Source organism: Dipteris shenzhenensis, chromosome 11 (assembly GCF_047967505.1).
Source record: "Dipteris shenzhenensis isolate YYH24624 ecotype China chromosome 11, Dip_SZ_1.0, whole genome shotgun sequence".
Taxonomy (NCBI): Eukaryota; Viridiplantae; Streptophyta; class Polypodiopsida; order Gleicheniales; family Dipteridaceae; genus Dipteris; species Dipteris shenzhenensis.
Window position 1 is genome coordinate 17,125,254 of NC_141606.1, and position 26,744 is coordinate 17,151,997.

Genomic DNA, 26,744 nt, shown 5'->3' on the forward strand with positions numbered 1-26,744 from the left:
ACAACATCAATGAAGTCCCACTACAATGCACAACGGTGGTGTACAAAGATCTTGTGACCGCTCTATAAGCGGAAGATCGCCTCAATGCACGAGTGCTTATCCAATGGAAGCAACTCCAAATCATGATCATATGCGCTCATCCAACAATCAAATGGGAATGTTCCATAGGGACCAAAACTCTATGCATAATCTGCCAAGACTTGTCTGAAAATGAGAAAAATATCTTTTGCATATCTACACATGACGGGTTTATAGCACTCAGGATGGATGCTTTCATCGCATATGTATGCCTCATGGGTAGTCCTCCCCTCAGGTTTATTGTTGGTTTGTTGATCACAATATGCCATAACCCAAGCATGGGTAATAAAATGGATCTGGGAGTATGTTGTCTCTGTGCCAACATGGACTTAGGTAGTACAAAATGTGTGTGTATAGTAGTGGCAAAGCTCTGCTTGTACTTGCATAAGGCTAGGAATAATCTCTCTTAGGAATCCTCAATATGCAAGTTCTACTTGCAACTCCTACACGCGATTCCTACATGCGAGTTCTACTTGCAACTCCTACATGCATGTTCTACATGCAGCTCCTACATGCAATTCCTACAAGCGAGTTCTACTTGCAACTCCTACATGCATGTTCTACATATAAGTCCTACATGCGATTCCTACATGCAAGTTCTACATGCAACATGCAACTTGCAACTCCTACATGCAACTTCTATATGCAAGCTCTACATGTAGAGAGAGAATGTCTTACAATTCCTACATGCAGAGAGAGAAGCTCTCCAACTTGTATAAATACCCCATAATGGAATGAAGCCCACACTCTTTGGGGCATTGTGTTGAGTTCTACTTTGGTATTCCAAGCAATTGTCTCAAGTGTCCATGCTTCCTTGCACTCCACATCCAAAAGCATGTCCTAACCTTGCAACTCCTCCTCCCCTCTCCTCCAACCTTGCAATCCATCCTCTCCCTCTCCTCCTCCCCTCTCCTTCTCCTCCCTCCTCCAGCTCCCTTCTCCTCCTCCTCCTCTCTTCTCCTCCCTCCTCCTCCTCCTCCTCCTCCCTTCTCCTCCTCCTCCTCTCTTCTCTTCCCTCCTCCTCCTCCTCCTCCTCCTCCTCCTCCTCCTCCCCCTCCTCCCTCCTCTTCCCTTCTCCTTCTCCCTCTTTCTCCTCCTCCTCCCTCCTCCTCCTCCCTCTTCCTCTCTCTTCTTTCCCCCCATGCTCTTACACTTCTTACTCTCCCACTCCTATGCTCCCCCTAAACCCTTAGTTCCTCAACCCTTAAACGTCCATGACCTACGAGGGAGATGAGTTCTCCACCATGTACTCTACCCTGAACCTTCGATCCTCCTTCTAACCATGGAACCTCTTCTAAACTTTGGAACCTCTTCTAAAATTTGGAACCTCTCTCTAAACTCTGGTACCTCTCTCTAAACCTTGGAACCTCCCTCTAACCCTTAAACTCCTCCTAAACCCTTCAACCCCCAATGAAGGCGAAAGCCTTCATTACCTCAACTATGATGATGCACGTTCCTTTCACACATGCATGCACCATGTTTGCTACCACACTTAAGCCTACGTCTCTCATTGGAATACGACTCGAGGTCCTAAGCTACACTTATACAACAAACAACAACACCAATATATCTGTAGGTGACAAAAAGCCTCGGAACCCTGCATACTGAGAAAACCCTTCTCTTTCTGTGGAAGCCATGGGAAAGAGCCAACAACAAGCTTTAGCCTACCCCTAAAGTTCATAGAGTAACAATTCTACCAACACCTCAGGAGATGCACACCCAAGAGGTAATGCTCTCTAACCTGAGAAATGGCCTACAGAAAGTGAAAGGGGTGCACAGCATAGATCAACTAGTTGCAAAGAGGGTGACATTAACTATGTTGGTGTCCCCTAAAACAAAGGAGAAACGGCTTGGGTGCACAATATCGAAGATGTTGTCAATCAGAAGGACCAACGTGGCTCCAACGGTTGAACGTAGAGCAGAAGCAATACACGATCAACTCGATCCGACAAGTCTGTGGGCTTTAACAGAACACAAGAAAAGGATAGACATCCTAAGTGCAGAAGTCATTGCTACAATGACAACATTTTGGCACAAAAATACGAGATTTTCTCCAAATAGAAAGGACATCTGTAAGAAGCAGATGGGATGCAAGGTGTTTGAGGAGCACATCATACACATGCTAAATACAATGCAGGAGGTCAGTGGTGCCTAAACCAGCCTGGTGGTTATTTGTGATTGAGCTTTGGGATAGTTTACTTGTTTCATTTCTTAAACCAGGCTTGGACTAAATGTGATTGTCCTAAACCAGGATTGGACTAAATATGATTGACCTAAACCAACCGGATGGTTGGAACATCATGCAATCATAGGCTGGTTTAGCTCAATCGCTAGCTATATGATTGTCCTGAACTAGCGTGGTTGAATAGACATTAGTTGTTGTCTAGCCCAGTGGCGTGGTTGAGCAAAAATTAAGAGCAATATATTTTGCAATATATTATTATTTTACTAAACCAACCTGGTGGTTGGAACATCATGCAACCATGGATGCTTCAACTCAATCACCAGTTATATGACTATCCTGAACCAAGTGGTTGAACAGACATTAGCTATTGACCATTTTGGGGCCGCAATACAATGCGCTTTTGGGTGAATATTTTAATTTTACGCAGACCCACGCTCTCGCTCGTCGAAAATTTTCCCGACGTCATAAAGGCACACTGGTGTTATAGTGAGATGCAATCTATTTATTTTGAACACCACATAGCTCGACACACGGCATCTCTACACTGCTTTGCACAATGTAGTCTCTGGCCTAAGCCGCCAGACCACTTATCATCACATAGCCTTTTGCCGTAGCTTTGCCACCTGTCACTAGGCATCGCACCCATGCAAATCATTAAAATTGAAGGTTTGCTTGGAGAGACCACCACACTAGTTCTTGGTGTAATAATGAGACACAATCTATCATTTTGAACACCGCCGCAGTGCCTGACCGACACCTATCATCGTGCAGCCTTTTGTCGTATCTTTGCCCATGCAAACCATAGGTTGGCTTGGAGAGACCATCGTGCTAGTTTTTAGCATAATAATGAGACCCAATCTATCATTCTGAGCATCGCCTCAGCATAGTCTCTAGCTTGATGACCTGTCATCGCCCAGAATTCAAGGTTCTCTTGGAGAGATGACCACACTAGTTCATGGAGTTATAGCACCATTACCTATTTTTACTTATGACAAGAGGAGGTCTATGCTGGCAAATAGAAGAAGATCTATGATAGCCACTGTGCTAGTTCTTGGAGTTATATATTTATGTACTAAGGAAAATGTATTCCATTGTGCAACCAAGCAAAATGCAATTGATGATATGGCCCTTGAGGGGTCCCCTCCAGGGGCAAGGGCCATATCAACATGCCATTTCTATTCAATGGCATCCTGGAGATCGTATAATGCATGTCGATATGGCCCTTGCCCCTAGAGGGGACGCCTCAAGGGCCATATCGTCAATTGCATTTTCTGAAAGTTTAATTATATTTTTCTAGATGTATCTCCATGCAGCCACAACGGTGGGGGGTTGGAGTTATTTTAGCGCTATTTTGGTCATAAACCAAGGAAATTGTAGTCCTTCTTTACTGGTATTTTAGTCCTTGTTGCAGTAAATATAAATGAGGGCAAATTTATAATTTATCAAGTGAAAATTGAGCAAAAGAGATTACAATGTACATCTACATCCAATAATAGGTTATATAAAAATTAACTACTTATAGCGAGCAAAAATTGAACAGAGGATCTTATATTTATAAAAACTCGACAATTGCTAACAGCCTTAAAGGCCAAAAAATTACATCTAGCAACCATAACTATTCAAATATAAAAGCTAACAACAGTGCATACTGAGAGCCTCAAATTGAACAAAAAGAGATTACATAAATGTAATAAAAACTTAGCAATTGTTGAGAGCCTTAGAGACGAAAACATTACATCCAGTCAGCCAAAAGATCATTGAGAGCCTCAGAGGCCAAAAGATTACATCCAAGCATTGCTGAGAGCCTCGTCTGAGCAAGAGGGAATTTGTACAGCTCAATTTTCTGCCAGTCTAGCTTGTTGCATTAAAAATTTTTAGGGAGCCAAAGGAGCATACGATGGAGAGGCCAAAGACCAATGCACATTGCCAGGGTTCAGATTACGCCCCCCCCAACAAGTTGAGAGTACTCTGCTCTGAAAATATTGAGGCCTTCACTGACATTTAGGGGGAACCCATACAACACAGCCATAAAGAGGCCCTCTTTGAGCATGTCATCTAAGGTGGTGACATGCAGATGTGGGGGGAATTGGCTATGGGAACGAAGGGTCTCCACTAGTGCCATCATTTCTACTCTAGGTGAGTGCAAGATAATCACCTTATATGAGAAGGCAGATAACATTGGGATCACAGAGGATCGAGGGGGGGTGGTACGCATGGTGAAGATGAGTGGGTGAGCAGCACATGAGCAGGGGAGCAGATGAGTGATGAGAGTTGGAGGAGGGAGCATGGAGCAAAGTAGAGCAGAGGCAAAAAAGAGCTGGAGGAGGGGTGTGGAGCAAAGTAGAAGAGTGTGTGGAGCAAAGCAGTAAAGCAAGAGCGGATGAGAGCAATGTAGTAAAATGCCAAATGCCATGGATCTTATATATTATAAAGTTCAAGCCACCATGATGGCTGGATCTCAAGGTTCCATCCATATTGATTGTAGGCCACCGTGGTGGAATCTTAGGTGCCACCCTAGATGGGCTAATAATCATGAAGAAGACGCCATGTGGTGGGTGAGTAGGCCACCCTGGTGGTGGCTAGTAATTAATTGCTAGCCCGTGGAATCTTAGCCACAACAAGCATGGTTGATGAGAGCCACCACCACCGGGCCATAATTCCCAGAAAGGTAAATCATGAAGCTCTAATCACTCATTACCATGCACTCTAGTTCTCTACTACTGACAAGGAGCTAGCAATGATGTAAAAGGAGCTTGAAGATCAGAGAGCCAAAAAGGAGAGTCTTTACAAATGGCTCTGCAACATGCAGAATGCATTGAACAATTAAAAAGACCAGATGATGGAGGAGCTGAAAAGGGAGAATGTAGAAACCAGAAAGGTGATGCAGGAACTATGAGAGAGCTTCAAGGCCAGGAAGGTTGGGGCAAAGAGAAGCCGAGGTGGGAAGACAACAAGGCAACTTTCAAGGCCAGGAAGGATGCAGAGAGCAGCCATGGTGGAGCAAGTTGCAATAGCCATAGTCGAGCAATTTGGAACAGCCATGGTGAGGGTTGTTTTTTTGAAACACTATTGGAAGTCCAAAGAGTAAGCTACAAGACCTTGCAACAAGATTATGATAGGGTTGTGCATGAGCTTGTCATGGCTTTTAACAATTATGAAAAGCAGTCCGTCGTCCTGAGAGATTTCCAAACTAGAGTGGAGAGCAGTCAGGGCTCGCAAGGGTGGCTTATATAGACATTTCGTGCCCTACGACCCAATCGGTTTGTTTCTACACGTGGTTTCATTTTTACATGAGGAATTCCATGCAAAATCACGTATAATGTGCATGATTACCCTGCAAATTTTTATTAATGAAAAGCATGTTATTTTGTAGGCCTTCTCAAGATAGTCCTATATTGTAGTTTGGAAAAAAGAAGAAGAACTCAATAGATTTATATCCTCTAGAGGCTCCCCTCAAACATATCAATGACAAGGGAAAACATATCATCAGATTTATTACCACTGTTAAGACCCACTAGTGAGTGCCAGTCCACTTATGTAAATTTATGAGCCTTTTGAGATAGTCCTATAGTTTGGAAAAAGAGACGAAGAAGAGCCTCATAGACTAATCGCTTCATTATCATCCATATACTCCCATCAAGTATACTATAGAGATGACTATGAATGTCATTGGTAATGATGCTTGAGTTCCATACAGGTTGCAATATTTGTTTTAATTTTTTCTCTCGGAACTTAGTAATTCAAAGATCATCAGATTTCTTACTATTGATAAGGGGGAATACCAATCCATCATTGTCAAGATCTAGTAGTGAATGCCAGTCCAACATTATACTATTGAACAAAGCCTACACTTGTGTGTGTGTGTGTGTGTGTTATAAACATTGAATAGAACCCGTTATTACGAATGTGTGTGGCTCAAAAATGTTTGTAATTGCCTACCTTGATTGCCTCAATAATGATCTTCCCAACCAGATGTGCGATTGGCAAAGTTATATGTTTTTAGTTTTAGATTGAGATATGTTGAGTAGTATTGGTTAATATCAACTATGTGACCCCCATGTTTGGTTAATATCAACTATCAACTACATGTGTGATTGATAGGATGATCTACACATGTCCAAGAAATTTAAAAGAAGAAGGGAGAGGAAGAGGGGGGGGAGAGAGAGGAGGGGGAGGGAAGGGGAAGAGAGAGAGGAGGGGAGAGAGAAGGGAAATGGGGAGAGGGAAGGGGAGGAGAGGGGGGAGGGGAGGGGAGGGGGTCTCTCGCACTACCACGACAACAAGAATTTTAACACAAAAAAGGGGAACGAGGATGGGAGGGGAGAGAGGAAATTTTGAAAAATAAAATAAAAAGGTAGGAGGAGAGGGAAGGAGTGGGTGAGGGGGGGAGGGGGAGGGGGTTCCCATTGCCACAGCAGCGGCAACAGCCCCAAAAAAAGTTCCAATGGGAAAGGGTGGGGAAGGAAGGGTGGGAGAGAGAAGAGGAGACGGGGAAGAGAGAGAGAGAGAGGGAGGCGAGAAGAATGGGAAGGGAGAGGAAGGAGAAAGGAGAGGGAGAGGGAGGAAGGAAGGGAGCACAACGCAACGGAGAGGGAGAGAGAGAGAGGGAGAGCAGAAGGGAGGGGAACATGAAGGGAACAGGAGTAGAAGGGAGGTGTGATAAAAACTGAGTTATGGGAGAGCCGAGGGATTGAGAGTCAATATATAGCCGTGAAAGATTTCAAACTTCCTACTCTAGATTTCAAACTTCCTGCTCTAGATTTCAAACCTCTCTCTCTCTCTCTCTCTCTCTCTCTCTCTCTCTCTCTCTCCTGCTCCCGTTCCTCCCCTCCCTTACCTTTCTCCTTCTCTCCCTTCCCTTCCCTCCCACCCCTCTCCTTGCTTTCCTTGCCAACATTGTCGCACTTCCTTTTGTTTCCCTCTCCTCTATTCCAATAATTTCCTTCTGTTCCCATCTCTTCCATTCCATTAATTTTCTTTTTTCCCTATCCTCTCGTAACGATGACCGCTTTTTTTCAATTTATTTTGTCAAACTAAAAATTTTAATAAATCATTGCTCGAACTAGGATTATAGTCTCTCTTCCTTTCCAACCCCTTTTATAGATTATGTAAAAGGCATGGTCATAAAACTTTGCAAATACCTTTACCATGCTTAAATCCTACATCTTAAATTCTATACCATATACCTTATACCCTAAATGCTGATCCCTTTAGCCTAAATTCTACCCCATATACCCTATACCCTAAACCCAAATCCCTATAGCCTGAACCCTAATTTTGATACCCTAAACCCTTATCCCTATAACATAAACCCTAAAATCTATATAGTAAACCATATACCCTACACCCTATATCCTAAACCCTAAGCCTTATACCCTATACTCTATACCCTAAACCCTAATCCATATACCCTAAATCTTATACCATAAACCCTAAACCCTATACCCTAAGACCTAATCCTATACCCTAAACCCTAATCCCTATAGCCTATACCCTAAACCCTATACCCTAAACCATATATCCTAAATCATAAACCCTAAACCCTAATCCCTGTAGCTTATATCCTAAACCCTTATCCCTATAGCCTATATCCTAAACCCTAATATCCATAGTCTGACCCTAAACCCTAAACCATATGCCCTAAATCGTAAATTCTATATCCTTTACCCTAAACCTTGATCCATGTAGCATATACCCTATACCCTAAATCCTAAACCCTATATCCTAAACCTTGATCCCTATAGCTTAATCCCTATAACTAAACCCTAATTCCTATATCCTAAACCCTAATCCATATAACTTGAACCCTAAAACCTATACCCTAAACCGTATACCCTAAATCCTAAAACCCTATGTCCTATATCCTAAACCCTAATCCTTATGGCCTATACCCTATACTATAAGCCCTAAGTCCTAATCCCTATTCCCTATACCCTAAATCTTATACCATAAACCCTAAACCCCATGCCCAAAAACCTAATCCCTATAACGTAAAACCTAAACCCTATATCATATACCCTTAACCCTAAACCCTATATCCTATACCCTTTACCCTAAACCATAATCCCTATAACCTAAGCCCTAAATCATTAACCCTATACCCTAACCCTAATCCCTATAGCCTATACCCTAAACCATAATCCCTGTAGCCTATACCCTAAACTCTAATCTCTATAACCTAACCCTAAACCCTATACCTTAAACCATATGCCCTAAATCATAAATTCTATACCCTATACCCTAAACCTTGATCCCTATAGCCTATACCCCATACCCTAAATCCTAAACCCTATACCTTAAACCCTGATCCCTATAGCTTAATCCCTATAGCCTAAACTCTACTTCCTATACCCTAAACCCTAATCCCTTTAACTTAAACCCTAAAACCCTATACCCCATATCATAATTCCTAATCTCCCTATAGCCTATACCCTATACCCTACACCCTATACCCTACACCCTATACCCTATATCCTAAATCCTATACCACAAACCCTAATCGCTAAAACCTAATCCCTAAAGAGGAGGGGGGGGAGGGGGGGACACAGGGGAAAAAGAGACTAAATATCTAGAAATAAACAGAGAATATTAAAAAGGGAAAAGGTCTTAATAAATGTTCCTATGCCAATAACCTCCCAATAACACATTCCCAATTGTAAGTGCTTTCATCATCTCGCATACTACATTTCCATAATTTTCATATAGATATTGTATTTCCACTCCCTTATAATTCTTGAGTTAGTTTAGCCTATCAATGTTGTCTTACTCTTAGGGGAAGTTTGAACTCAAATCCATATAGCCTCCATCGGTGTTGTGGTTGCTTTGTTGCAATGTATTCGAGCAAAAAACCAAACCCACCTAGGGTAGGTATTGACTCAAAGAACTAAATATATGATCTACTCCTTGGTTAATTTTAGACTTCCTTAGGGCACAATGGGTTTCTTTTAATTCAACCTATTGTTAGTTTTTCCAAGATGTTATATGCACACTCCAAAAATCCCCTAAATTTAAAAAACCCACAAATTTCTTTGGGTCATTTGAGTACAGCAAGTATTGTATTTTTTATATGTTCTAAAAATAAGAGGATTACACTGAACAAACTCATATTAACCTTGGGTATTACAACTATAAAACAATGTGTTTGATGCACATGCATTTGTGTTCATGCATGTGCATGTGTGTGCCTATGCATGATTGCTAAAAGTTCACATATTTGGAGGATAAGATCCCCTTCGAAGGCCTAAATTGTCTATTTAAGACTTTTTGGTTAGTTTGTCCATTGGACACTCAGCTTTCCTACATGGCTTTGGTTGTTTAATGCAAGATTTTGTGCCTAATGTGTTTGATATGTTCATGCCAGTGTAGTGCTAGATGGTAACACAATAAATCTTGGTATATGGGATACATTAGTTTGAGTAAATAAATAAATACACTTTTACAACATTTTTAAAATTAAACATGCTTGTATTCATACAAATGTGTATGTGCGTGCACAAACACTTGCCGATACCTCTACAAACTTGCGTGTGAATGAGAGAAGAGAGAGAGAGAGAGAGAGAGAGAGAGAAACGGGGGAGGGCATGGGGAGGGGGGAGGGAGGGAAGCTTGTTGGGAAAAGCATGCAAGGAGCTAGTGAGGGGAAAGGAGAGGGCACCATGTGACACAACCTTCCCTTGTACTCAAGAGGAGCTCTCATAACAGACACCAACTTTCAAAACCACTCCACACTCTAGCTTTGCAGCTCTCCCACTGAACGCTCTAGCTTTGACATCATTTGCAACTGACTTCCCTGAGAGGAAACAATGCACTACCACGTAACTCAGCTCAGCTCAACTCACTCTCTGAGAGGCTCTTTATATGACTTGTCTATGATGGGCAAGTCTCAAGGTTGGAGTCCTAGGTTGCTTTCACTTTCAAGGAATAATTTTTGTTTATAAATCTCTTTCTCTTGATAGATAGATTCATAGAAAGATAGATAGACGTGTGTGTGTGTGTAATTTTATTTTACATTATTTTATTATATATGTAAACTTCGTAATAGGCATATATCATAAATATAGATATCTAGTTATATTTTCTAAGAGTCAAATTTCTATACTGCTTCAAAAATCTTTTAAAAAACTATTTATGCTTCCAAATTATGCTACTCTTGCTATGCGGAATTTTCATTTGCTTGGCACATGGAACTCCCCTTCTAATAGCCTCATCCAAGAAATGAAGATTTTTATTAGTGTGAGTGTGTCCCTTATGTTTCCCCTTGCATATCCATGTGGCCATGAGGCTACCCAACTTTGGCAAGTTATGGACCTCAAATATTTCCCACATGGCACTGTGCTTTGAGTGCAACCTCACAGATATGAAAGATAGAGATAGAGATATAGCGAAGAGGTGATCATAATTCCGTAGGTATTATCCTTTACCTTCATAAGAGATAGGAGTACCACATGGCACAACCCTTTCAGCGTAACCTCACAAATGAGGAACATTGAGACAGAGATATAAAGAAGAGATGATTACATATATAGAAGCAATTCATGGTGCTTAAAATTAACTTGAGATCTCATAAGGTTGGTGCCACCTAAGGGGACCATTCATGCCACAGGTCTTGCAATTAATGAAGTCGGGGATCTTGTAGAATATAAGAGCGGAGAGGTCGAGGTTGGGGGCCAAAACCTTTCTGATACACTCTTGGAGAAGCCATTCATGCAAGTAGTGTCTCTTCTATTCATTCGTGTGGGAGACATCAATGCATAAGATTGATGGGCACTTAATGACCTTCAAGAGTTCCCACCGAGGATGTACACCCATGCTTTGCTGGTCAACATGACACTACTATAGTGTCTATGGTAAAGCCATAAGAGTATATGGAAAACTTGCAAGACCAAGAACTAAAGATTTTGACTTCTTCAAGAGCAGCTACGACACATGTAAGATCTACCAAATGAAAGAGGAGGTCACAAAATCAACCATATTTCAAATCTCTTTCCCTTGTTTCCCATCATAAATCTGTTATGTGTTCTCTACATGTTCGCATATCTCCCCTCGTACCTTTGTTTCCATCCCCCCTCTTTACAAACAATTCCAACTGACATTCTGGTTTCTTGCTCATTATGGACCTTCTTTCTCTCAAAAATTGCCTTAGATTATTCATGTCATCTTTGGCCTTTCCTTCCTTCAAAACAATGTTGATTAGACTCTTGGTGTTTTATTAGTTTTCCCACATATAGGTCACAAAACATATAATTACAATATGACTGATTGAGACATTGTTCAAAACAATGTCAATCAAGGCACTTGGTGTTTTATAGTTTTTCCACATATGACTCATTCAAACAACGAATCGGTCTCGAGAAGAGGATTGGCTTACATTTCAGAAGCATAACCAACCCAAGAGATTAGGGTGTAAGAAAACAATACAACGTTTGTGCTCAACAGATAACAGGATCTCGTATGCAAGAGAGAAAAGCAGATAGTATGGAGAATCAAAAATTTGATTATTGTAAAACTGATACAATAGATGGCACTGCCTCCCAGCCGTGCGCTCCTGTGAGAGAAGCTTTGATGGCATGCTAGAAACAATAGAGAACGGAGGCTGGATGCTAAGGAATCAGGGTTGTTGTAGCCAGTGATGATGATGGGCTTTACGGGCTTGCTCTCATATAGCCACCACTCGTAGTCGGTTAGACCCAATTGGGTGACTGACCCAGTCCGCCCAAAACGGCCGACTGGGGGTCGGTCCCGAAATAGGCCACCGACCACACGATAGGACCGTGGCCATCCATAAAGAACAACTGACCAGAGCCATCCAAAATCATCTGGGGCTCCAAACAGGCCTCGCAACCCGATTGCCCTAGGAAATGCTCCATCTACCCTCAATGCGGTCAGTCATGGGATGCCTTCCCGCACTTGCATGTAGCCTAGTTGGCACTGTGCCAACTCTATCTGAAGCCGTCCAGCCATCAGTCCACACATGGCCCCCATTTGGTATCCAAACTAGGACCTATTGGATAACCAAGCTACTTAAATGCCTTCTCCTCATATGGGGGGCTTACAAGTAGAGTTAGCTGGTTCCCGCGTAGTTACACGAGAGTGGAGCATTGATATCTAATCGATGTAGAAATAAATAGCTGCCCATGCAACAATATGCAGGATGGCGTTGCTCGATTTATCTTAGGTGAAAGTCTAGTAACCATTCTGCTTCGAGAATATAATGACAGTGACCAAATGGTTGAAGCAATGTGGAGGAGTCTCTCTTTACTATAGAGTCTCAAATCAAGGCCGCCTTCACCCATACTCTCTAGCTATAATGGCCAAACAACAAGTGGCTTGACTATCTCCCCTGACCCATTTCAACAATAGCTCTGGATCATCAAGATGAGTAAGCACCAATTGGAGCCAAACATAGTGCCTCAAACCAAATATATTCCTTGGTACACAAATATATAACTCCAAGAACCAGCCACGTGGCTATCATAGATCTCCTTCTGTTTGCCAGCGCGGTGGTCGTCATAGACCTCCTCCTGTAATACATAAAAATAGGTAACAGAGCTATAACTCCAAGAACCAACGCAGTGGTTGCTCCAAGACAACCTTGAATTTTGGGTGATGACAGGTCGTCAAGCCAGAGACTGCCAGAGACTGTGCGGAGGTGATGTTCAGAATGATAGATTGCGTCTCATTATTACGCCAAAAATCAATGCAGTGGTCTCTCCAAGCCAACCTATAATCTACATGGGTGCGCTGCCTAGTGGTGGCAGGTGGCAAAGTTGTGGCAAAAGGCTGCACGATGACAAGTGGTCAGCAGGCCAGAGACTGTGATGCGGCCGGTGTTCAGAATGATAGGTTGCATCTCATTATTATGCCAAGAACCAACGCGGTGGTCTCTCTTATATTTTAATAATTTGCATGAGCGCACTGCCCAATGACAAGTGGCAAAGTTGTGGTAAAAGGTTGCGCGATGATAGGTGTTCAGGCCAGAGACTGCGCTGCGCGAAGTAGTGCAGAGCTGCCGTGTGCTGAGCTTTGTGGTGTTCAGAGTATGTCTCAATATTACGCCAATGTGGCAACATGACGTCGGGAAAATTTCCAAAAAGCACCACTACTTTTGTCATTGTCAAATCAGGAGGGCTTCTCATCACCGAGGTGGGTTATACCGACCTCGTAAGGCTTGTCGGGGTGGGTTACTCACCTCATGTGAGCACGGGGCTTGCTTACTAAAGGCCTTATGACATGGGAGGGGTTTTGTGGGAAATTGTATTTCCCATATGGTGGGAAATTCATTCCATGTGGTAGGTTGCAATTTCTCACCTTTCCCCCAAGCATTTTACCCTGTGTATTTGTGGGAAAGATTACATGATGGGAAAGTCTAGAAATGGTGGGAAATATTACTGTTTCCCATGTTTTCAATTGCCCACCATATCATTATTACCCCAAAAGGTGGGTTAATGGGCCACATGTGAGAGCGAGAGTTTGCCTCGCGAAATTGCGAGGCAAACTGAGGTGGTAGGCGACGAGGTGCGGGAGAGGGAGAGAGAGAGAGAGAGAGAGAGAGAGAGAGAGAGAGAGTGTGTATATGCTTGATCTTCTTATCGTGAATCAGTTCATTTCTCTTTACCTTGTTACCTTGTATTATAATATCATGGCAGGTTATAAAGTTGGGACAGCCACGATTACTTCCTGATTTTGGTCAGAGCAATCAGATGTCTCGAGTATTCCACAGGTTTATACTCCTATGGAGATTGTTGATGCATCTTCTATGGAAGTGTGTGTGTGTGTATGCTTGATCTTCTTCCTCGTGATTCAGTTCATTTCTCTTTACCTTGTTACCTTGTATTATAATATCACGAATAGTGATTTCTCTTTACCTTGTATTATATATATATATATATATATATATATATGTTGCAGTAGCCCTGTTGTTCTCCTTGTTTGCTCTTCTTCTTCTTCTTGTGTGCTGTGAGCTCTGCACTGTGGCTATGGCGGGTGCGAGGGGCACCCCCCCCTCCCAGCCCTTCCTCTACCCCTCCCCCCCCCTCAATGCCTTCCCTCTTGACCCCTCGCCCCCCCTCCTTCACCGTGACCGCCTCCGCCCTCCCTTCGACCGCCCCCAACGTGACCTCTCCATCAAACGTCGATTCGGTGACGACCTCGACCGTGACCGTGCCCTCCTCTTCGAACGCGAACGTATCCTGGAGCGTGAGCGATTGACCTCCCGCGTCGCACCCCCCGGCCGCTTGTTCGAGCGCGACCGGATGCTCGAACGGCCGATCCTTGTCGACCGGCGCATGGAGGCCCCTGCCGTGCTGCCGCTGGAGAGCGGCAATGCTTCGTCGAGGCTGGAAAGCTTGATCGGGCTGGACAGAAGACCTGAAAATCAAGTTGGGTTTTTGGGAGCGGAGAGGCGAGTGGAGAACGCAGTTGACAGGGGGTTGGATAATTCTGTGCCGCTGGAGAGGAGGTTGGAAACTGGAGTTGACAGAAGGATGGAAATCGCGCTTGGAATGGACAGGAGGGTGGAGAGCGGCGTCGACAGAAGGTTAGACACCGCTCCTGAAGCGGACGAAGACAGGAATGGATCGAGGCCTCCACTTCGACCCACCACGTTTGAAAGAATGAGGTCAATAGATTGGGAAAGAGATGAAGAAAGAGAGAAAACGAGGGAAAGAGCGAGTAAAGATGACAAGCAGAAAGAGAGGGACGATTCAGCCGGAGCAATTCAGGAACTTGTGGCTCAATATAAGACTGCTCTAGCAGAGCTTACTTTCAACTCGAAGCCAATTATAACCAACCTCACCATTATTGCAGGAGAAAATGTTCACGCGGCTAAAGTGATCGCTTCCACGGTTTGTGCCCACATTTTGGAGGTCAGTGGACGTTTTTATTGTCCGAAACTTCGCACAATGGCCGTTCATTCGTGAAAAAACGATCTTTTCCCATTTCACTTGGGTCTAAATAGCTTTTATGACAAAACAAAGCCTGTGCTGAAACTTGGACGGGGCAATTGGTACTGTCAGATGGGTGATATTACGGATAACCCTAGTGCAGATAATGAATTTTTGAAGTACTGATTTTAAAGCTTCTTAGGGTTTGTAACGAAACCCAAGACTCTTGTTTTCTTTAAAGAAAGCTAAGTTTTTGTTCTTGCTCATTCTGAGCTTCAATTTACAGCTCGATTCACGTCTGTGCAAGTTATGGACATGGGTTTGTCATACACGTTCGTATCTTTAGTTGGGAGTGTTCATCGAATTAGCTACCGCTTGTTAAGAATTAAGGTTAGCAACCTGAGGAATATCTAGTGCTCTATAATTGTTGTAGTGGAACTGTAGTTTTTATTTTAAGCCCTAGCACGTCAGAAGCTTTCTTAAATTGTCTGGTAGCATCTGTATATAAGCATGATACAGAGTGCACAAATTGTGTTATAAGCGTCACTTGTATACCTAAACTTGGAGCTGACCCCCATGCATACCCATGACATGCAGTGTCACCTCATATCTGTAGCCTACAAAACTTTATTCTGTTGTGCTTATCAGGGAACAAAGGGGGTGAATACTTCCCAACCATCATTTTGTGTGATTTTCCAAGAACCTTGTGCTAATTTTCATCAATAAATCCCCTCAAATTGAGTTCTACATCTGAAAACATGAGCCCCCAATGTAAGCAATGTAAGAGCATGTTCTCATTTGCCCTACTTTTCCAATGAGAAAAGAATTTGTCAACCCTCTCAGACAAGCTACGGGTGTAGAAATCTGCGTTGCATGAGGCATTGTGCAGAAATATCATTTGAGTGACACGCAAATATTGGAAGGACCTGAAAGTAAAAGCATTTTGTCAGGCTGAATTTTTGGCTAGCATGGGCCCACCAGAGGTCTTCAGCCGGCACCCAACTGATCAGCAAGCTGCTCAGCCCAGGACCGATAAGCCAATTAGCCTGGTTTGCCGCGAACTGATTTAGACAGGGCTGGGGTAAAGGGAGGCTCAATGCACTTAAGGGCTGTGCCAGTCAATGCCCTTCTTAACTACCATAAAGATGGTTCTTCCAGGCATTTGTGGTGGCGCTGAAAGCCCTTTGGACAGAAGCAGCAAATAGGCCTTGACAAGCACTAGCAGAGCATTTTGATACCGCCATAGGCCTGGTTTCCCCCTAAGACAGTGCAGATCAAGCTATTTATGCAGCTGACTAGTTTGTGAGAGATACAGGAGGGGGGCAAATTGAATACAATGCTAGATTGTGTGCTCTCTCTTCGTTGCCCTCTTACCTTAAACATGGTTTCAGTGTAAGTTCAACAAGGAGTCCATGTCCAAGCGTGTACTATCAAGATTGCATGCTGGTTATATGTTTATTTGGCACACATGGTGAGGCACTGAGGTCCACGTATTTGATATACTTCCTAGCTGAACATTTAAAAATCTTTTTGTATATTGACCTAGGGATGAAATCAAGTTGCTATTTATGCCTTAAGCCTGGCACATGCAGCACTGCAGTTACTGCATTGGAATAAAGTGTCAATAGAATGCCTCACTGTTGGACTGTCCATTGCTTTGGAATGCCTCTTGGATCATGGGTTCTGGAGCAGCCCAAGAAGAAGGAACAAGAGTGCCTGTTCACTCTGCAGATGAATGAGAGACTAATTCAACTTGTGAGGAGCCCTCCAGTGGCCAGTTTGTCAATAAGTTTTCGTTGTGTGTGTGTGTGTGTGTGTGTGTAAATGTAAATACAATTTTGTTTTTTATGTTTTTCTCCCACTTCTTATTTTATATATATTATATTATTGATAATAATCGTTTCCTTGTGCTTGCATTGGTGTTTAATTTGTTGTCTTATATGTACGTTAGTTTATCTCTGTTTCCTTGTGAATTAGCACATTAGTTGTTTTTTCTTTCTGCTTCTTTTACAATCAAAAAATTCAGGGTTAGGTTGGGTTGTGATGGAGATTTAACCTAATCTCTCTCTCTCTCTCTCTCCATTTTTCTACTTCTCATTTTCGGCTCGTTTCTTCCTTTTTGCTTTCAAAGTTTTTGTTGTTTGGTTGTGATTTCAAAGCTTAGTAAGCACTGGGTTTACCCAATCAGAACCCAGATGGCAGCTTATGCTTGGGTACTGATGAAAACATAAGTGTAGCTTTGCTTACTAAGTTCTTTTCCTTCTTTTTTATTTTTCTCATTTATTCATTTCCTTAAAAAATTTCCTTTGTTATTTTGCTTGTTCTATAAAAAAATTTAATTTGTAAGATTGGATATATTCTAGTCTTATGAAGGTAAATTTGCCAGCTGGGAGAATGCATGCAACGGAGCCATTAGTGTGCATGCAACAAGCGGGGATTTGGGAGTGTTCTGCATCACCCACCCTTTCTAAACTGCTTTTCATCACCTTGCACTTATAATTTTCAATGAAGTTCAAATAACAAAGAGTACAAAATGCGATTCTCTAACAAAGGGCTTCTTACCTATTACGCCATAACCCTGCAGAGTGTTGCAGAGGCTGTAAAAGTCTCTCTTTCTCTGCTGTGATGTGAAAAAATTATTCTCCTTCCCTCCTTCCCCCCTGTTGTTCCTTTTCTTTGACATTTTCTCCGCTTGGTGGTTTCTTTGCTAGTTCCATTTTTTAACAGTTTGAAGATTAGACATAATAATGCATTGAGAGATTATAAAGATTTAGTCTCGTGGATTTTCTCTCCACTTACGAGATCTTCAACAGTTTCGGTGCTGTGATGGTCTTAATGCTGGATATATGCTCTTGCAGGTGCCAATTGAACAAAAGTTACCATCCCTTTACTTGTTGGACAGCATTGTGAAAAATATTGGGGGCAGTTATGTCAAGCAGTTCGCCGCTAGGCTGCCAGAGGTTAGTAGTTGTTATAGAGTCAGTCCTGAGGGTAGTTTCTATAAACTTTACAGTACATGTTTGTTGAATGGTTAAATGCAAGCTAATGTCATTCATTGAAAATTTGGAATCTCCACTGCAGCATTTGCTTAGGCTCTGGTAAGAGGGACATGTCAACTCAGACTATACCTTTTGTTCTGTCAAATATGAGGTTTTGGGAGCGATTTTTTCCAAATCTATCTCAGACTTGCTTTATCTCTATCTCCTCCCTCCCCCCCTTCTGCCCCCCTTCTTATAGGGATTCTGTCTGGTATTTCAGTAGTTTTACAACAATAAGCTTTAACTGAAGTACCCGATTATTTTCAGGTTTTCATAAAGGCTTATAAACAGGTGGACCCATCGACATACCCAGCCATGCAACACCTTTTCAAGACATGGAGAGGTGTATTTCCTAGTGAGCCGCTACGTGCAATAGAGGCAGAACTGCAGTTTAATTTTACAGCCAATGGTACACCTTCATCCAACCCTGCGAAGCCAGATGAGTCTCCTCCCCAGCGTGCTGGTCATAGCATTCATGTAAATCCAAAGTATCTTGAAGCTCAGAGACAGAAGTTGCAACAATCAAGTCAGGCAAATAATGTAAGTACAACTCTAATCCTAGGTATAATCTCATGTTGTTTATTTTTTGGGTTGTTGCAATCACTGTAGATTTACAGATCTTGATGTGCAAAACGATCCCTACGGCTGACATTCAAAGTTGTATTGATGTGATGGCCTTTGTGGGCACTGGACACAAGTATTGATTCTCTGGAGTAAATTCATCTCTTGGATTGGTTTTTCTTCTGTCATTCGACGTATTACCATACAGGCTACCTTCCTGGTTGTGATGGTATGATGCAAGGCATGTGTCTCATGTACATGTGCTGCTATGCCAAGCATGCAGAATCACAACTTTTTTCTAGCAGTTTGATCCTGGGATGTTTGGGGTGCTCATGCTGTTGGTGTGTGTGTGAAAGTGCCTAGTCCTTGCTACCTATGATGGAGTTTCTCATGGGTGACTACGATGGAGTTAAAAGTTACACTTGTGGTTTTGGTTTCACTTGATGAGATTGGGCATCTTCTTGGATTTATCAATATATAAATTTGATGGACTGGGGAAGGCCTGGGCAGGAAAGGGTCGAGGCAGGGAGAGCCCCAAATGCAGGCCAGCAGGATGGATATACATACGGTCAGATGGACCTAATGTTAGAGAATAGGAGGGAATGAATCACTCAAACCTCCACCCAAGATCTCTCCAACTCTTCCTCACACTCAACTCAAAGAGATGATCACAGATGCAATAAACACTCACTCAGAGATAACTTAAACGGAGAGAGAGAGAAAGAGTATATTCATCCACCGGAAGGTGGGCAGAAACTGGCTCCAAGGGAGCAATACAAAACTCAGCAAAGTGCTGGAGAAAACTGATGGAACTCTCTCTCACAAACTGAACCAGCTCTGAGTGCACAGCACAGCCTTGGAAGGAGGCTTTCAGTCTTGCACTGGATGCTGGAATGACTGAAGGAGTGGGCCTTTTATAGGCACTGCCCAGGCCCTTTGGGTTGACCGAGCAGCAGGGTCGGTACCCTGTCTGGTGGCCGACCAGATGGCCCTAGAAATCCGACCAGGGTTGGCCCTGGTCGGTGGCCCTGGTTGGGCCGACTTGGCCTGCCACAGGCCCCTATTTAAGGGTGCCCTGTGCAGCCAGTCTATGCAGCTGCAGGCGCCTCCAAGTGAGGCCCAAGGCCCCGTGTTTCTCTGCTGTTGCAGGCAGCAACCAGCCCGTGTGCTGGTTGCCTATGATGCCAGCCTGAGTCTCTCTCTTTCCCAGCCCTCCTACCTCTCACTGCCCCTTATATGGGGGGCTCACAGGTGGGCACAGTGAGTTTCTAACACCCCCCCTCAATGTCACAACTGTGGGCCAATCCCCATGCGTTTGATGAGGTGCTCCATCTGTTCTCGAGGGAGTGCCTTCGTGAAGAGGTCGGACAAGTTGTCGGCGGTCGGGCAATAGATAAGCTCGATCACGTCGTCAATGATGAGCTCTCGAACAAAGTGGTAATGAACTTCGATGTGCTTGGTCCGCGCATGGTACACTGGATTCTTGGCAATGGCTATGCAACTCTGATTGTCGCACATCAGCACTGTTGCGTCCTCCTGACACACGTCCATGTCCTCCAGAATTCACCTCAACCATAGTGTCTCACAAGCTGCTGTATAGGCGGCTCTGTACTCTGCCTCTATAGATGAAAGGGCCACTGTGGGTTGCTTCTTACTCAGCCAAGAGATGGCACCAGATGCAAGTAAGAAACAATATCCTGTTGTCAATCTTCTGGTGTCAGCATCACCCGCCCAATCACTGTCACAGAACCCGCCTAGTTCAATGCCTTTGGTGTAGGTGATCCCATAGGTGCAAGTACCCTTTAGATACCTCAACACCCGTAAACCTGCATCCCAATGACTCTTCCTGGGAGAAGCAGAGAACTGGCATAATAGCCCAATTGCATAAATATCAGGTCGAGTATTGGTAAGGTAAAGCAAACTTCCTACCAATCGTCGGTACAAGGGAGTATCGACCGGCTGAGATGTGTCGTGAACACTTAGCTTGAGCCCGACCTCCATGGGAGTTACTGCTGTCCTGCAATCCTCCATCTGAAATCTCTTTAGAAGTTCTCTGCAATATTTCTCCTGTGAAATGAAGATTGTGCCTTTGGCTTGCTTTACTTTTATCCCAAGTAAGTGATGTAATAACCCAAGGTCAGTCATCTCAAACTCAGAGATGAGTAGCTCCTTGACCTGTGAAATCTTCTTGACATGATCACCTGTCAAGATAAGATCATCAACATAGAGGATGAGTACCAGTCGCAATCCCTTCTCAATGAACAAGTAAAGGTTTGCCTCAGAAGGACTCCGACTTAGCCCTATCTTCTGAAAGAATACATCAATCCTTTGGTACCAAGCTCTAGGGGCCTGTTTCAGCCTGTATAATGCCTTCTTCAACCTGCAGACCTTTAATGGGGACCCTGGATCTTGAAAGCCCGGTGGCTGCTCCACGTATACCTCCTCCTCCAAGGTTCCATTAAGGAATGCAGACTTCACGTCCATTTGAAAAATAGGCCACTGGAATTGGGCAGCAAGGGCAATCACTGTCCGGATAGTAACCATGCGGGCTGTGGGAGCAAAAGTTTCATCAAAATCCATGCCTGCAGTTTGAGCAAAACCTTTGACCACTAACCTGGCTTTATACCTATCCAAGCTGCCATCTGATTTGTATTTAAGTTTGTATACCCACTTAGTGCCGATGACTTTCCGTTGCGGGGGCCTGGCCATTAAGTCCTAGGTATTGTTCTTCAGGATAGCATCCATCTCTGCCTGCATGGCAGCCTGCCATTCTGGATGGTCCTTTGCCTCCTCGAAGGTCCTTGGCTCGTCAAGCTGAGCCACCAACCGTAGGTACCATTGGGGCAATCTTTTCTGCTTCTCTGTGGGAGGAGGAACTGGAACTTCTTCGGGAACATCCTGCTCTTCCTGAGTATCTTGTGGAACATCAGCTTCTGATTTTGCCACCGCTTGGATGGTCAACCTGGGGCGGGGTGTGTTCGGGGTTTGAACAATCTCCTCCTCCTCAATCTGAGGCTCCTCCTGGGGTTTAGGTTTCTTTTTCCTCGAAGAGAACATCCCGACTGATAAGGATTTGCTTCTTTATTGGGTCGAAGAGTCGATAGGCCTTGGATTCTTCACTATACCCAACAAAGATACGTTTTCTGCTCCGGGAATCAAGCTTAGTCCTGTCTTCCTTGTGCACATGCACCCATGCGTTAGAACCAAAAATGCGAAGATGAGTGATAGAGGGTTTCTTACCATAAAATGCCTCATATGGAGTCTTGTCCTTGACGGCCTTCGTCTTGGTCCTGTTGAGAATGTGTACGGCTGTATTGATAGCTTCACTCCAATAGGCTTTAGAAAGGTTCCTCCCTCGAAGCATAGCAAGCCCTGTCTCTATGGTGGTTCTATGCTTCCTCTCGGCTACCCCGTTTTACTGAGAAGTATGTGCTGTGGTGAGTTGTCGCTTGATCCCATGCTTGCGACAAAATGTGTTGAACTCATTTGAGGTGAATTCTCCCCCCTTGTCTGTGCGGGATGTCTTGACATCCTCCCCTGTCTCCTTTTCAACTCTGGCCTTCCAGTCCTTGAACTTCTGGAAAGCCTGAGACTTTTTAGCCAAACAATATACCCAGGTCATTCTATTGAAATCATCCATCAAGAGAAGTGAGTAGTTGGATCCTGCCCACGATGCTGTAGACATTGGGCCACAAATGTCGGCGTGAATCAACTCAAGTGGTTTGCTGGCCCGAAACGAGGCCTCTTGTGGGAACTTCTCCCTGTGCTGCTTGCCTTCTAGATAATTGGTGGAAGTCCATCCACCATCTTCAACTTTGACATTTCAGCCAAGATTCCATAGCTGACATGACCGAAGCGCTCGTGCCAAAGTTTGGACTTTCCGTTGTCTTCATGAACCAACATTGCATTGAGACGGTACAGTCCGTTCTTTTCAACTCCTTGAGCCACCATCTGTCCATTTGCTTTGGATGTCACGGTGACCTTGCCATCTTGAAAGAGAACTGCCATGTTGTTTTTGTCCATCTGACTTACAGACAGTAAATTCTTGCAAAGGTTGGGTACATAAAGTACTCCAGAGATATCCTTCTCCTTACCCGCGGTTGTAATGAAAGGAATGCTACCGATGCCCTTCACAGGACACGTCCGGCTATCCCCGACAGAAACTTTGGAATCCGGGTGTGTACTTTCCATGGTTTTGAACCAAGTCCTTCTGTTGGACATGTGCTTGGAAGCACCACTGTCAACTTACCAACCCTCTTTACCTTCACTGACTGCATATGCTGAACAATGTTCACTTATTAAAAACAACTGTCCAATTGTCACATTGGCAGAATCATTCTTAGATTCTTCTTTGTTCTTGGCTTCTCTCTTCCGCTTCTGATCCGCCTTCTTCTTTCGGCATTCTTTGGCGGAGTGGCCAAGCTTTTCACAGTAATAGCACTTCATTTTCTTCTTGCGGTCAGCGTCTTCTTGTTGGGATATCTCAAGGTGTATGCCTCAGGTACACCTTGGTTTCTATGTGTGAGTGCTAGAGGCACAGTTAGGTGCCCATAAGCACAGTTAGGTGGTGATAAGCCACATAGGATGATTCAGAGAATCTAGGTGCAGATTGAGGAGATGATTGTGGAGCTCTGAAGTCATCAGTGATGTCAATGAGCATGTAAGAGGTGCTTACATAAGGACCTCACTCTTCTTCATTCTATATGCAAGTATTCTGAATTTGTGTTCACTCTACTCTTTCCTTTGAGTTTATCAACATGGTATCAGAGCCATTTGATCCCCCTTGGTTCCATTTCTGCCACATCATCATCTTCTTCTCCATCTTCTTCTTCACCATCTCTTCCTCTTCTTCCCAAAACTTGCTTAAGCTTGTTCTCCTCCGTTTCTCTACCATTCTCCACGCCCTTCCTGCTGGAGATACACCTCGAAGGGGCGAACCTTGGCTGCAAGGAATTGACGAATCTTCGCCTCTGCTCGTCGCCATTTCACGCAGATCGTCGACTCTTCTTCCTGCGTTTTCTCTGAGACTGCTCCATGCTTCTCTAATTCCTTTCAGAGGGAGCTTCTCCATACCTTGAGCTATCCTGTGCTGAAATCGGAGCAGCAATGGCTGCATATTCAAGCTGAAAACAGAGAAAAACCAGTCGAAAATGGAGAGGCAAGCTATGGCGCCCTGACGCGAATTTGCGCCCCTTCTCCTCAGTGGACCTTCTGTGGTATATAAGCTTTCTTTTGCCTCAGAAACCCCCTTTTTCTTTGCTCTGGAGAGTGAGATTCAAGCCCTCCAAGTTCAGTCTTTTGATTTTGACAGTTTTGACAAGTTTTTGAAAGTGATGCTACATAAGATGCTACTCTAGCATTTCTGAGTTTTTGAAGTTTTCAATAACATCAGTACAACTGTGGCTTCAGCTTTGCTTTGAGTTGCTATGTTGGGGTAAAGGCACATTGCCACCCTTTTGTTAAAGATATGACACCTATGACTGTCTTAAGACAGTCATAGGGTGAAAGCCTAATCCTAATAAAACCTATGAGTTTGTGGTGTGGCTCAACACTTCACACCCACACTTTTGTGTCTCCCTCTCTCTCTCTCTCTCTTTTTGTTTACACTCTCTCTCTCTTTCCCTCTCAACTGGTATCAGAGCCTTCACCTCTCCCTCTCCACTCCGGTCTACCCCTCCCTCTACCCCTCCCTCTTCCCTTGGGCCTCGTGCCCTCAGCAGCGGCAGCACGCGCGGGTAGAGTAGGGCAACGCGCAGGCAGCGCGCGTGGGGTAGCGCGCAGGCAGCGCAGGGCAGCGCGCAGGCGACGCGCGCAGGCAGAGCGGGGCAGCTCGCACGTAGCAGCAGCTAGCTGCTGCTAGCTGCGCACCGCACAGCACAGGCTGCTACAGCCTTTCGTACGGTCAGGTACGGTCGTCTGTACCGACTGTACGGACGCCGCCGTACGGTCGTTGCGTCAGGGAGGTACAGTTCGAATTTTTTGTTTTGGGATTTGTACCCTGCGCAGGTACAGCAGGTACAGCAGGCATTTTTTTTTGGGGGGAAGAAGAAAAAGAGAGAGCACTTTGCTCTTCATTCCCGGTTGTTCAGTTCTCAAAACTGTGTGTTGAAGGTACAGCAAGTACCCTCGTGTCCCTCGTGCTTGAGGTGACTAGTGCCACAGTGTGTGGTGGTTGCACAGTTATCTTGTTTCGGGAAGGTCAAATGCCTTGATTTTGCAGAGGGCTTTTATGCTTTTGCTGAGTGCAAATCTCAGCTTTTGGGTGACAATTTCAAAGGGCTTTTGCCTGGCAGTTTATGCAGTGTATGCCTTGAGGCAGTGTGGAGCCAGAATGCTCACATTGGTCTTGTTTCCGCAGTGTATTCAGTGACATTTCTTGCAGGTCACATTCTGTGTACGACACCTTGAAAAATCTCAGTTGAGCCACGCTTGGCCAGGGCGCATCGAGTTTACTCGGTCCCTAACTGTCCATTGTTGACAGTGCTCAAAAGATTTTCTCTTCAGTGTTTGTACGTTGGGATCTGTGTTGTTACTGTGTACACAGGGCCGTTTATGCATCACATTGTCAGGTGAAAGTACCAGGAGAGCGCTGTATTTTGTATGCTACCTCAGCGTTGAGGTGTTTTTCACTTGGTACAGGTGTCAAATCAAGGGGCTTTTGCCTAGATTTTGCTTGTGAGCACTTGAGTTACTGTTTGAGACCTTCAGATGCCTTTTATCCCCTTGGCAGAAGGGTGATTGCTTGGGATTTGTCCCATTCTTTGTTGCAGGTTTGTGACAGGCTGAAGTGTTTGGAGCCTCTTTTCAGTGAACAAAACAGTGTATGACAAGTGGTTTATGCATATAAAATCAGTGCAATACCTCATCTGAGGTGGGAGAAGTGTCCAAGACAGCAGTGTTTTGTGCTTCGTCAGCTGATGATGCACTGATAAAGCACTTGTGGAACAGCTGCAGCATTCTGAAGTTACTGTTTTATGCCTATTTGAGCACGGTACAGTGTGTCAGAAGGTACAGTGACTGGAGGGAAATCTTCTGTTTTGCTGCAGATTTTTTTTTGACAGTAAAAACAGCACTATTGTGAGTGCTCCTGGCTCTTGATAGAGCAGGTTTTTCTGAGAAATCAGAATTTTATTTAGTCATTTTTTGACTTACAGGGAGTCAAGTACTTTCCTTATCTGATATGGCATGAGGGGGAAGTGAATCTTCAATTCTGAACATAAAGAAATTGGAAGGGGCACACAATTATGCATTATGGGCAGAACAGTGTTTGAATGTACTTCTGCTAAAGAAGATTTCTAAGCCCATAAGGGTGAAGGGTGTCAAGCCATCTGGGATGTCAGATGATGAGTGGGAGGAGCTTGATTTGTCCGCTAGGGCTGCTATCATGCTTACTCTCAGTGATTCTCTTGTGTTCAATGTTCAAGCTGAAAAGACCTCTTATGGCCTATGGCAGAGGCTAGCAGAGTTGTATGCCCAAAAGAGTTCAGCCAGTAAGGTTTATTGGTTGAAGAAGCTTGTTGATCTTTGCATGAAGGAAGGTACAGCTATGACCTCACACTTGAGTGAGTTCAATGCCATCTTTACACAGCTTATTGCACAGGGATTGAACCTTGATGAGGAGTTCAAGGCTACTTTCTTGTTGTGTACCCTCCCTGAGAGTTGGGACACTTTCAAGACCACCCTGTCTAATTCAAATGTCACTCTTATGTATGCTGATGTGGAGAGCTCTCTCCTTATGGAGGAGATGAGCAGGAAGAATAATGCGGGCAGCAAGTCTTCAAATGCTTTGCAGGTACAGGAAAGAGGCAGGACTCAGCAGAAGGGGAGATCTGCTGGAAAGTCCAAATCCCGCAGTCAGTCCCGTGGCAAAAAGGATATTGAATGCTTTTACTGTGGCAAGAAGGGACATGTGAAGTCTAAGTGCTTCAAGTTTATACGAGATTAGAAAGCCAAGAAGGCTGAGACAAAGGATGCAGGCAGTGGAAGCAAAGGCAAAGGCAA

General features: G+C 44.1%; 1 protein-coding gene across 1 annotated transcript in view; it reads left to right on the forward strand.

Annotated features, from left to right (window-relative positions):
• Window positions 1–14,238: 14,238 nt before the first annotated feature.
• Window positions 14,239–26,744, forward strand: part of LOC147896687 (polyadenylation and cleavage factor homolog 4-like) — a 28,057-nt gene continuing 15,551 nt past the window's right edge. The window contains exons 1-3 of the mRNA XM_087381935.1: window positions 14,239–15,126; window positions 18,003–18,104; window positions 18,450–18,722. Of these exons, the coding sequence (XP_087238061.1) occupies window positions 14,239–15,126; window positions 18,003–18,104; window positions 18,450–18,722 (1,263 nt within the window). The remainder of the gene's footprint in view (window positions 15,127–18,002; window positions 18,105–18,449; window positions 18,723–26,744) is intronic.